At 36.4% G+C, this 13,535-nt stretch overlaps 1 protein-coding gene across 1 annotated transcript in view; it reads right to left on the reverse strand.

Annotated features, from left to right (window-relative positions):
- Positions 1–329: 329 nt before the first annotated feature.
- LOC137045571 (cilia- and flagella-associated protein 46) overlaps positions 330–13,535 on the reverse strand; it is a 139,618-nt gene continuing 126,412 nt past the window's right edge. Inside the window, 9 exon segments of the mRNA XM_067422279.1 lie at positions 330–819; positions 1,522–1,623; positions 2,799–2,926; positions 5,144–5,201; positions 7,343–7,455; positions 7,556–7,658; positions 9,696–9,746; positions 9,888–9,948; positions 10,176–10,255. Of these exon segments, the coding sequence (XP_067278380.1) occupies positions 701–819; positions 1,522–1,623; positions 2,799–2,926; positions 5,144–5,201; positions 7,343–7,455; positions 7,556–7,658; positions 9,696–9,746; positions 9,888–9,948; positions 10,176–10,255 (815 nt within the window). The 3' untranslated portion in view covers positions 330–700.

The following is a 13,535-nucleotide window of genomic DNA, read 5'->3' on the forward strand; positions in this document are numbered from 1 at the left end:
ATCCCGCTGGCGGGTCTGGGCTTGTTCTGTGCAGGTCAAAGGTCGAGAGTTTGGGTTTGGTGGCGTTTATAAACCAGATGAGTCTCGGCATGTGTCACTGCTGATTATGCAAAACAACCTGTGAAGAGCTCACATCATATCCATCTCTATTGAGTCTCACACACACACACACGCGCACCGTACACACACGCACATGCACACACACACACGTGCACACACACACACATATATACACACACCTACACACACGCACACACACCTACACACACACACACACATGCTGGTTTTGTGAAACTAATGTCTAAAAAGTGTAGCTCTTCCCACACGGAGAACAGGAATTATTTTTATTTTTGTTGCATTATTCATGTGTAATATAAATGAAGAGCTCTGTGATTAACAGTCAATCCGACTTCACCACAAACTGGATTATGGATGATACTCTTTATTGCATTGGAATGAAAAACTCCTGATTATATTTATTTGGCCTGGTGTTCTGAAATATGGGATGTGTTTTCAAGAGTCAAACGACACTCATGGCTGCATTTGATTTACTCATTTATTACCGCAGAGTTTGGGTTATCAATATTTGTTTGACAGTAAGAACAATAACAGATGTTAACCTCCATCTAACACACTTAACTAAAGAGATTCATAAGTGTGTGTGTTTGCTGTGTGTTAAATCACCAACACCTCCAGTCCTTCATGTAACCACTAAATTAGGAAGTCCATAAATAACGCAGTTGAAAGCAGAAGAGCTGAGGGCTGCTTTCCTCCGGACGTCTTCAGAGGAAACCTCGTCGTTTACACCTGAACGCTCGTCTGATGAGACACACACACACACACACACACACACCTTCATCACTTCGGCTGTTGGATTGCATAAACAAACACTAAAATGTGCAAACACAGCAAATATAAAGACGCACACATATACACAAACTCTCATAAACACACACACATACACACACACACACACACACACACACACACACACACACACACACACACACACACACACACACACACACACACACACACACACACACACACACACACACACACTCACTCACTCACTCACTCACTCACTCACACACACACACCTTCATCACTTCGGCTGTTGGATTGCATAAACAAACACTAAAATGTGCAAACACAGCAAATATAAAGACGCACACATATACACAAACTCTCATAACACACACACACACACACACACACACACACACACACACACACACACACACACACACACACACACACACACTCACTCACTCACTCACTCACTCACTCACTCACTCACTCACTCACTCACTCACACACACACACACACACACACACACACACACACACACACACACACACACACACACATACACACTCACTCACTCACTCACTCTCACACACACACACACACACACACACACACACACACACACACACACACACGCACACACACGCACACACACTCTCTCATTAACACACACACACTCTCTCTCTCATTAACACACACACACACACAACCTGTTGGGCCGGATGATTTTGAGCCGACTTCTGCGCTTTCGGATTTGTGTTTCCGTAAAGCATGAGCAGCTCGTCCTGAAGTTAGTCCTGTTTTCAGAAGATCTGCACGCACACACACACACACGGGCACGCACGCACGCACACACACACGCACACACACACACACACACGATGTCCATATCAAAAGTGCTTTTGGACAAGCATCACGTGTCTGTAAGTGTGTAATGTAACTCAAAAAAAGTTAAATACGGAAACCACGGTTTCCAATGAATTTTAAAAAATAAATAATTAATGTATAAAAAATAATTTATAATGCATTATACACTGATCAGGCATAACATTATGACCCGTGAATAACACTGATGATCTCTTCATCTCCTGTTAGTGGGTGGGATATATTAGGCAGCAAGTGAACATTTAGTCCTCAGAGTTGATGTGTGTGAAGCAGGAGAAATGGGCAAGCGTAAGGATTTGAGCGAGTTTGGCCAGATTGTGACGGCTAGACGACTGGGTCAGAGCATCTCCAAAACTGCAGCTCTTGTGGGCTGTTCCCGGTCTGCAGTGGTCAGTATCTATCAAAAGTGCTGCAAGGAAGGACCAGTGGAGAACCGGCCACAGGGTAATGGGTGGCCAAGGCTCATTGATGACCGTGGGGAGCGAAGGCTGGCCCGTGGGGTCCGATCAAACAGACGAGCTACTGGAGCTCAAACTGCACAATATTAGGTCATAATGTTGTGCCTAGTCCCTAAATCTTTCTTTTTCAAAATGTCATGTTTAATTCAACGCGTTACTTGCCATTTTCTTGGCAATTGTTTGTAAATTTTACAATTTTAATACAAACTTAATAGATTTTATTTTCCGGTGTTCCTGGAGCTTGTGGGTTTGATTCCCAGGGAATGCACGAGCTGATCGAATCAATCAATCAATCAATCAATCAATCAATCAATCAATCAATCAATCAATCAATCAATCAATCAATCAATCAATCAATCAATCAATCAATCAGCTTTATTTATATCGCGCTTTTACAATCCCGATTGTGTCAAAGCAGCTTCATAGTGTCAAACAGGATAATAATGCAACAGAATTTGATAAACAGTAATGTTATCAGCTTATTTTAATTTATCATAGAGCGACAATGTTGGCAGATCAGTATTATAGTTTATAGAATTAAATAAGACCTAATTCATTACTTTTATTTGTATATTTAGTTGAATAACTTAGATCATACGTTTAGTCTCATGTTTAAAGTGGCTGAATGCATGAGTGTGACTCACTGTCCATGAGCGAGCGCAGGTTCTGAGCGTTGGTTTCGGCGCTGCTTTGCCATTGGTTGAGCAGGACAGAGTGAGCCCCGCCCAGAGTCAACAGATACGCCGATCCGATTGGACTGTCATGAGCCCGTCTGAGGAGAGAGATTACAATCATAAAGTCAAGAGATGGAGATCGGACGGGTTCTGTAAAAAATCATTTAAAAATAAGTTACTATACAAGAAAAAAATAAGTTGCCTTTACATTTTGAGTTAATATAATGAGAATTGATAACCTTTATTGAAAAATGATTAAAGAATTCTGTGAGCATATTGGGTAATTGTGTGTTTTATGTGTGATGACGCAGCCACATTGAGCTATTTTCATGATTTATCACATTTTTATGTGGTTCAGGCACAATAATATTTTGAGTTTCTATTTATTAAACCATTTCCTTCAGTGTATCAACTCAAATTTTTAATTTCAATAAACTCAACATTTTAAGGCAACCAGGTCACTTACTTTTTTAAGTTAAACCAACAATATTTTTACAGTGTTCTCATCCTGCTAAAACACTCAAAGTTTGAAAACATTTAAAATGTGATTTTTCATTTAAACCTGGAAAACAAATTTGGATTAAGACATGAAACCTCAGATTCTGCACGATTTCTACACTGTAAAAATATTGTTGGTTTAATTTAGAAAAGAAAGTTGCCTTAAACTTTTGAGTTTATTGACATCAAAAGTTTAAGTTGATACAATGAAGGAAATTGCTAAAATAAATAGAAACTCAAAATATTATTGTATCTGAACCAGATTTTTTTTTTGATAAATCATGAAAATGGCACAATTTGGCTGCGTCATCAGAAATAAAACACAATACCCTTTTAATAATACTAAATCTTTAATAATATTTGAATAAAGGTTGACGATTCTCAAAAATGTTCATTGTATTAACTAAACATGTTTATTATTTCAATGAACTCAAAATTTGTATGCTTATTTTTTAAATATTTTTTACAGTGGTGCTGTCGTTCTTCACTTCATTGATACTGTTGGACTGCAAGACTCTGGCTCTAAGAGAACGGACGCCAGTGAAGTAAATTAAATCAGAATTGTTTAGTGTTTTATGTCTTTAGCTTCATGCCTGTTATCTCTGAGCTCATCTATATGCTAATGCTCTACGATCAGTTAACAAAAGGAAACCCTTCACAGATATATATGCCTTTGTCACATCTCTCGCTATCTGAAAACATGAATCTGTCCCTGGGCGAGGGTTAATCCAGCCGAGGGAAGAGCGCTGAATCGAAATCCACTGACCCCTATCAGGTTATTACACGAAAACTACACCGTGAAAAATATTGTTGGCTTACTTAAAAGAGTAATTTATATGGTTGCCTTCAATTTTTTTTATTTGAGTTAATACAAGAAAGGAGACTGGTTTAATAAACATAAACCCTAAATATTGTTAACTGAAACACATTAATTATCTAAGATGATTTGACAAATGTTAAAAAGTTGTGATAATAAATCATGAAAAATATATTTTTACAGTGTAAAATCTTAGAAACATTCCTGTTACCTGAAATAAAATCAATTTTAACTGAACTTTGATAAAAAAATACATTTTTACATAATATTTTTTACATTACAATATATATATATATATATATATATATATATATATATATATATATATATATATATATATATATATATATATATATATACATTTTATGTTAATTTGCTTTAATTGAAAAGACTACAACTGTAATAAAAATGAATAAAAACTATATGCACAAAAAACTTAAAACACAACAAAAGTTCTAAAAACTACACATTTTTTGTTGTTGTTGAAAAATTACAAAAACAAACATAATTTCTAAAACAAACAAAAAGGTATATTAAAACAGAGAACAGAAAAATAAAAATGTAATTAAAATATTCAAAATATACCCTTTATGGACATATATTATAAACAAAAATATCATTATAAAAATTACAAAAAAACAACTAAATGACAAAAACTATAACAAAAATTTATTGAAAACAGAAAAAAATACTATTATATATATATGATACGACAAAAAGTCACTAAAATGAAAAAATGAAAAATATTCATGTCTAACACTGATCTGATAATGTTCCTTTAGAAAGGCAGAAGAGGAGCATTTAAACTCCTGCTGTTAATTACCCTCAAGAGATCAATAATGAACAGATCAATAAATCTAACAGAATAAACCTCTTTCGCCAGAGTCTGTTTTACGGATTAAATCCATGAGTTCTCATTCTCCTGCTCATTTGTTAATGACTGTACAGCGCACACTATCGAGAGCATTAATACACACAGAGTAATAAAGCACCGGTTCACCTCTGCTGGACACTGGCTCTGTTCTGACCGCAGTCCAAAAGAAAGACCATCAGACATCCTGCGGAAAAAAACAAACCCAGCTGTGTTATATTCTGAACTCTGCTTCCTGATGGAAACACTCATTAGAGTACACATGAACACACACTGTTCTCCAGCACAAACACCTAAACATCCTTACAAGAGAAACGACGGGAGATATGAAGACTTGCCTAGGGGAAAATTAATCCAAATGAGTTTGTGCTTAGAAAAATGATCTTAATTCAAAGCCGGGTTGTTATTGTTAACTAAAACTATTAAAAATGTTCTGTTAATTAATTCAAATAAATCTGAAATAAAATATAAATATTAGTTGAAAAACTTAAAGTAAATGTAAATGTTGGCAAAAAACCGCAATTAATCGCTTACAAAATAAAGGTTTGTGTTGACATAATATATGTGTGTGTACTGTGTATAATTATTATGTCTATATAAATACACACATATGCATGTTTATAATTAAGAAATATTTCCATGGATATACTGTATTTTTGTAAAAAAAATATATATAAATAAATATATAAATATATATGCATGTGTATGTATTTATACAAACAATAATTATACGAAGTACACACACATATATTATGTCAAGACAAACTTTTATTTTGGATGCGATTAATCATGATTAATTTATTTCCCAGCACTAATTAAAACTAACAATATAATATAAAAATATTAATAAAACTATAATTCATTTAAAAAAATAATTCAAAGGGGAGAAAATGTTAATATTTTTCTGCCGCCACTGACATTTTTAGTCATTTCTCTTCTACAGTAATTGTGTCTTTATTTAAGAATGTTTAGACGTTTATACTGGAAACCAGACAGGAAGAACATCATTTTTCGCAGTGCATTGCACCCATCATATTTTCCCTGCGATGTGAAGATCAATAAATAATATTGCTCTGAATTTTAATAAAAAGTATCTGAGACTATGAGTACTTTAGCCAAATCTGAAAACGCTGTTAGAAAGCAGCAGACACATATTTAGGAATTATTGTGGTTCAACCACTTTAAGACCTTTAAGCACATCCATAAAAAGGGATTATGTTTAATTAAGCAAGCATTTAACCACTTAAATCATGGGTCAAAAAGAACATTTAACATAGCGTAGTTTTAAAGCTTTTAAACAGTTATTGAGCCAAAAATCTTGGACTAGTTCACCAAAGTAGGTTTTTGAAGTAATCTCCAAAATTTGGTTCGATCGACAGCGGCGTTCCAAGAGGCAAAGTGTCTCAGAACGAGGCGTTCTACCATAAAGTACGAATGCCGTGGGCATGTGCAAAAATATTGCATGAGATTCAATCCTTTACGCATGTGAAAAACACGAAGGCGCCACCGGTGGCCGATTTCTTTTGAATTGAACCTTGTCTGACCTATTATTAAACCTAACCTAACTTCAATGGCCAACAGAGGCAGTGTTTTTCCAGATACACGAATGTCCTCGTAGACTATCATGTCACGTTGGACAAGCACACTGGATGCCAACTTTCAAGTCAATTGGATGGACTGTTGTGTAGCTATAACAGCTTTCATGTTTTATTATGTTATAGCGCCACCAAGTGGTCAGTCACCACAGTCTTTTCCATGCCACCACAAACCTAGCCCGTGTGCCAAGTTTGGAGAAATTATCTCAATCTGTTCAAGAGGGATAGCCGTTTTTAATCAAAGTGGCCATGCCCAATTCAAGCATTTTGGCGTCCCGTCGGGATGCGAATAGAAATGTTAATTTTTTTATTGATAATAATAGACAATCAGACTCCGGAGAATCTCATTGTACTGGTTTGCTTCCGATCAGGGAAAAAACCTATGGCTAGTTGGCAAAATACCCAGAAACTTCAGCAGGATGGCGGTCAGGATAGTGTGTGTTTGGTCCGTCTTGAGCCAATGATTCCAATGATATAAGACACTTAAGCCTATGCCAAACGGTTTAGGAGTCATGAGCCATTATGTACTTTTGAGCGCTGTAGCGCCACCATCAGGCCGATTGGGACGAGCTTTGGTGTCGTTGTAGGCGGTGTGAGTACTACCAGCCCTCAAAGTTTCAACTCTCTACGACTTACGGCTTAGTCTGATCGCTTTTAGGGGAGAATGTTGATCCTTGGAAATTCTAACAAATACAAAAAAATTCTAATTGTAAATATTAGCAAACACTGATACCGGATAGGTTGAGGGAGGCCATCTTGGCTGGAGGAAAGCAGGAGAAGAAGCTCTTGATGCCAGAGTAGATGAAAGCGCTACAGGACATCAGCAGCTGCTCCAGATCGGCAAGACTGAGGACACAGCGGTTCACACATTAACACTCACGGTAAGAGTCAGGCTCTAAAAATATGTGCTTCATGGGCAGAGGGAAGCTCATGTGAGGCGTCAGACCTGCGTGTGTGTTCGTGGCCGATCAGCCCTTCCCACTGAGCTGTAAATTGCAAAGCGTGTGTGTCGAGGGTCTTTCTCATGCTTTCTGCTGGGCTGCTCCAATCTCAACAAATCAGGGGAGATTCAAGGGTAAGTTCACCATAACACTCAACTTATTCATTACACACACTCATACACACACACACACACACACACACACACACACACACACACACACACACACACACACGTTCACGCTCACACACTCATTCACTCACACACACTCATTCACTCACACACTCATTCACTCACACACACTCATTCACTCACACAATTAATCGTTCACTCACACACACTCATTCACTCACACACACTCACTCGTTCACTCACACACACTCATTCACTCACACACACACACACTCATTCACTCACACACACTCACTCGTTCATTCACACACACTCACTCGTTCACTCACACACAATCATTCACTCACACACACTGACTCGTTCACTCACACACACTCACTCATTCACTCACACACTTACTCGTTCACTCACACACACTTGTTCACTCACTCACTCACACACACTCATTCACTCACACACACTCACTCGTTCACTCACACACACTCACTCGTTCACTCACTCACACACACTCACTCGTTCACTCACACACACACACACACACACACACACACACACACACACACACACACACACACACTCACACACACACACACACACACACACACACACACACACACACACACACACACACACACACACACACACACACACACACACACACACACACACACACACACACACACACACACACACTCACACACACACTCACACTCACACTCACAAAACAGAATCTTTTGTAACATTATAAATGTCACTTTTGATAAATGTAATGCATCCCTGATGAATAAAAGCAGGGCTCGACATTAAGCATGTTCATGTGCTTCTCCTTCACTTGTCCTGAAATTTATTTATTTTTCAGTTGTAAATATGATTTATTCTGAAGCAATATTCTCACCACTGTTCAATCAGGTTTGGCAAACTTAATTTGCATAGTTGTGATATTTTTACCTTTGATAAAGTGCATTTTTCTTCTAATCTTATTAAATATAGGCTATGCTTCAAGTTTCATATTATATTCTTAAATTTGATCAATATATTAAATTAAAATAAGACACTATAGGGCTGTTACCAATCAAATTAAATAATTTACACTGAGAAATTACAACTGCATTAAATAATGTTATGAGATTTGTATTTTTGAATTAACACATTTTGGAAATTACATTTAAACATGAAACTAAACCTCCAGTAGGTGGCAGCAGGTTAGTCTTAATGAGTGAGTCATTGAGTCGATTCATCTAAACGATTCATTCAAACGGCTGAATCATTCAAGAATGAAGCAGTCGATTACGAACAGGTCATTGAATGTTTGATTCAACCTATTCATTTAAATACTGAATCATTCAGTAACACACACTGTTGCTGTGAGAGGCGTTACGGTTCTGCTGTTTGGAAATATTTTCGCTGCTGAACTAGAACAAAAACAGTCAATATTTCCTCTAAAATGTAAGTGACTAAATGTTATTTATTTGTTTATGGATCTGTCATATGAAATCTGTGTCATCTTCAGTCGTGATGGTATTCAGGAAAACACACTCTTGGTTGTGTGATGTTGTTTAACTGTCTCATATGTTATAAATATAAAAACTTCACATTGTGAATGTTTAGCTCAGTGTCTCAGTGTGAGCGGCGCTCATGTGTTGTGATTTCTCCTCGAGAGGCTGCGGAGCGCCAACAGCGCCACCTTCAGTTCATTATATACTACACTATTATGCACTATCGATCGCCACTTACACTAAATTAATGATCATTATTGTATTTTGGTGTGTCGCTAGTTATTTTTTTATCATTGCCTTTTTAATCCACTTGTCTGGTCGGGTCAGTAAAATTCTCTTTCACTTCCCCTTCAGAAAATCCACTTGTCCTGGACACATGTTAATGTCAAGCCCTGAAAAGTATTCAGATCGTATGTCTTATTGTGAACGATTCATCAATGCATCTTTTGTCTCCATTAAACACACGCTTTCACACTACAGAAGTAAAATGTTTGCTTTTTGAAACTGTTTCCACTCACCAGCCTGCTTTCCCTCCTCCTCCTCCTCTTCCTCCTGGGCATCAACTACATCTTCACGCCTGTGTTAAGAATGTATTTCCATAAACTATTTCACAGTACTAGATCCAGCGGTGGAATGACCGCTCTGACATTTCACACACATCACAGACGTTTATGAGATGGAAAATAAAGGTGCTTTAAAGTGAAGGATACATCTGAACTTGTGTGTGTCCACTGGGATGGTGTGTGGCGGTGGGACGCGATTGACCGGCATCTGCAGAAGAAAGTACAGCCTTTAAGGTCACTTTACTTATTATGAACTGAGGAGGAGGAACTGAAGATGAGCACAGAGAACGACGGCCAGCGTCCTCATTATATAACTGACAGAGAGAGGCCGGTTAAAAGGGAAGGATGGAGAAAAGAAACATCTAAACGTGTGAAGGCCGCCAAAGCAATACTGCGTCTCTATCAGCGTCCGCCAGGCTCATTTAGGAGACTCACCACTTTGATGCCTCGGCTTTGATCGCCTCTCCCCTTGACTCCTTTGCCACCTTTGGCCTCCTTTTTATTGTCACTTTCAACTGTCACCAACAAGAAAGATGATTAAAACAGGAAATGAGTGTCTGACGGCTGGCGTGTAAACATGTGGAAAACAACTCTTGCCAAACTCTTACAGCAACTCGCAAAGGCCAGTGACATTTAATATCAACGACTGTGAATTTAATGCAACAAGTCATTAATCTGCCTCCAGCAAAAGTCTCGTAAACAGATTACACTGAATAATTTCAGCTTTGCACGATCACATTCGAATGTGACTTTCTTTGATCAGCTCAAAACGATTAACTAAAATGGTAACACGTTAGAATAATGGTCGTTAGTTAACATTAACTAATAATGAACTGCCCTTATAAAGCATTTATTTATCTTAATTTCAACATTTACTAATGCATTATTAAAATCTTAACATTAGTTAATGCACCGTGAACTAACATGAACAAACCACGGACAGCTGTATTTTAATTAACTAACGTTAACAAAGATTGAACAAATACGGTAACACATGAACTGCTGACGGTTAGTTCATGTTAGTCAATAGATTAACTAATGATAACTAATGAACATAATTCTAAAATGTTTACACTAAGATAACTAAATACTAGGTTATGTTAACTAACACAGCTTTACTAATGACAACAAAAGCAACCTTATTGTAAAGAGTTACACAAAAACCTTGTTCTGAGATTGTAATGTCACTTTTTATGATGCAGCACAACTGTTTTTTTTTAGTTTAAGACCAGTAGGGGTCGCTATCGGAAGGATGCAATAATCCGGCTGGTGATCATTTGAACAATTCATCAATTTTGTCAGAGTGGATATTCAAAAAAATAAATAAGGCAAGAAATATGAAGAAAAAAATATGTTTTTTTTAGAAAGTGTAACCTCCCCCAGTTTCTGTTGAAGCCAATACTGAAGTGACTTAAACTGCAGTTCCTCCACTGGCCACTAGAGCGGCTCCAGAAGGAGCAGAATCTCATCGAGCTCATGTTAAAATGCCATAGACTACAATGACAGATGATGAATGAAGATACATAAATAAACAAAGCTGCATGACTATTCATGGCTGGGAGCGTCAGACCTGCAACAATGAGAAATTAAAGACATATTAAGATGATTTAAGGCAAAATTGCTGAAAAATCATAAATACTGTCACTAGTTTTGACCAAAGGTGGTGCTGTTATGAAATGAATGGGGTTTAGGGTTAGGACAATGACAAATGCAAAGTTTGGTGTCAATCTGCCAAAGCACTGCAGAGATAGTCTCAGAGTCATTTGGTCATCATGCCTCAAACATGATGATGCAGTACATGAAAATGGTTTATCGACACGAAAACCATAACATAGTGTCGTCACAGTCTGAAGATGATCTGACTCCAATCTGGTGAAAATCAAACAAATGCTTTAGGAGGAGTTTGAAAAAGTAGGTTTTTAAAGAAAATCAAAAAGGCAGACAGGAAATTCGGCTGACTATGGCAAAATTGGAATCTATGATCTTAGCATGACCCAAGGAGTCTATTTAGACATATTTTACGACAAAATTCAAAAAGGCCAAAATGGCTGATATGGGAAAGTTAGGTATGATTTGACTCGGCAAGCTACACCCAATCTAAAGAGACTAGTTTCGTGAAGGCTGTGACTGTTGGCTAAACCATTCAGAAGGTGTACTCAAAATAAAAAAAAAATCATATCTCCTGACTACTAGGTGGCACTGCACCGCAACTTTGCAGATGTCCTTAAATCATGGTTGTCATAACACACACCAAATTTGGTCAGGATACACTAAAGCGTTGCAGAGATATAGCCTCACATCCATTTTGGCGTGCTCTTCGTTGAATTTGTTTGCGAGATATTCAAGAGCAGTTTGACAAATCATCTTGAATTCCATAACTTTGTGTTGCCATGATTGGAAGATGATTGTTTTTAGCATTTATGGTTCAAAAGGCCATCTTTGAACAGAGCACTAGAGGGATTGAGTTAGAGAGTCCAAATTTGCTCTGGTGCTAGGTCAGACCGTCCTCTATCAGTGTGCCAAATTTTACAACTTTCCCGCACGTGTTTCTATGAGGAAGAAGAATAGGAAAGCCAACGGTCTTTAACGGTCTGATAACGGTCAGGTGAGTACGATTTAAACCATGCCAATGCAATTCCACTAATGCCAACATCATTTTTGAGCCTATTCAAAAGAATGTTGTGGTCGATAGTATCGAATGCAGCGCTAAGATCGGATCAGTGCTTGGCCCCTAAGAAACAATGACTGGCCCCTGATGATGGAAAACATAATGCATATATATATATATATATATATATATATATATATATATATATATATATATATATATATATATATATATATACATATACCTGCACATAAAAGGACAAGACAAGAAGTGTTTCAAATGCACACTATGCTTGTGCCAGCTATAAATCATGGAGGAAATAAACTTTGCTATCAACGTATGAATACATTTAGTATAATATTGAATTTTCTCATTGTATGCTGTAATTTATTCAGTGCATTATGCAAAATATGGTGTAAAATAACAAATAGCTTTAGTATAAGCACTGCTTGGCTCTACGTCTTTCTGACATTATCCTAAAATATGATGTTCAAATTATGCTAATGACTGTCTCATGTCTTAAAGCTTATATGGACCGATACTGTTATTATACAGCAGCACAGACTGAACAAATACTACTGCAATCATTTGCATATGGCATTTTAGTGCTGAGCTCTGAAGAAGTGGGAAACAATTATTCAAAGAAAAAGATAAATGCTAAAGGTTGACGTTTGAATCCTTATGAAATATTAAAATCCTCTTCACAGCATGAGAAACATCACTACTGTGACAGCTTTACAAACAATGCTTTAATCTTCCTAACATCATAATTGCACTAAATATATATATATATATATATATATATATATATATATATATATATATATATATATATATATATAATATGATGTAGTATTTGATGTTTTTGAAGTTTTATATTTTATGCAGAAAATGAGAATCTATAAGATTATGAATATATAGATAATCAGATTTTTTATGATGAAAAACCTTAGAAATTAATTTAAAACTAATTAATAAAAAATATGACATTAAACAAAGCATACAATAAATTATGACTATATCACATTATATTATTATAATATCATAGTGTGTATTGTTACTAATGCAATGCAACATTTTTAAAAATTTTATTTTATTTTAATGTATTTATTAATTTGCATTTCTAAAATTATTATTTTAATGACAGTATATTTATTGAACAAAAAAAATATTTTATAATTATTTAT

The sequence above is a fragment of the Pseudorasbora parva genome, chromosome 17, assembly GCF_024679245.1.
Source record: "Pseudorasbora parva isolate DD20220531a chromosome 17, ASM2467924v1, whole genome shotgun sequence".
NCBI lineage: Eukaryota > Metazoa > Chordata > Actinopteri > Cypriniformes > Gobionidae > Pseudorasbora > Pseudorasbora parva.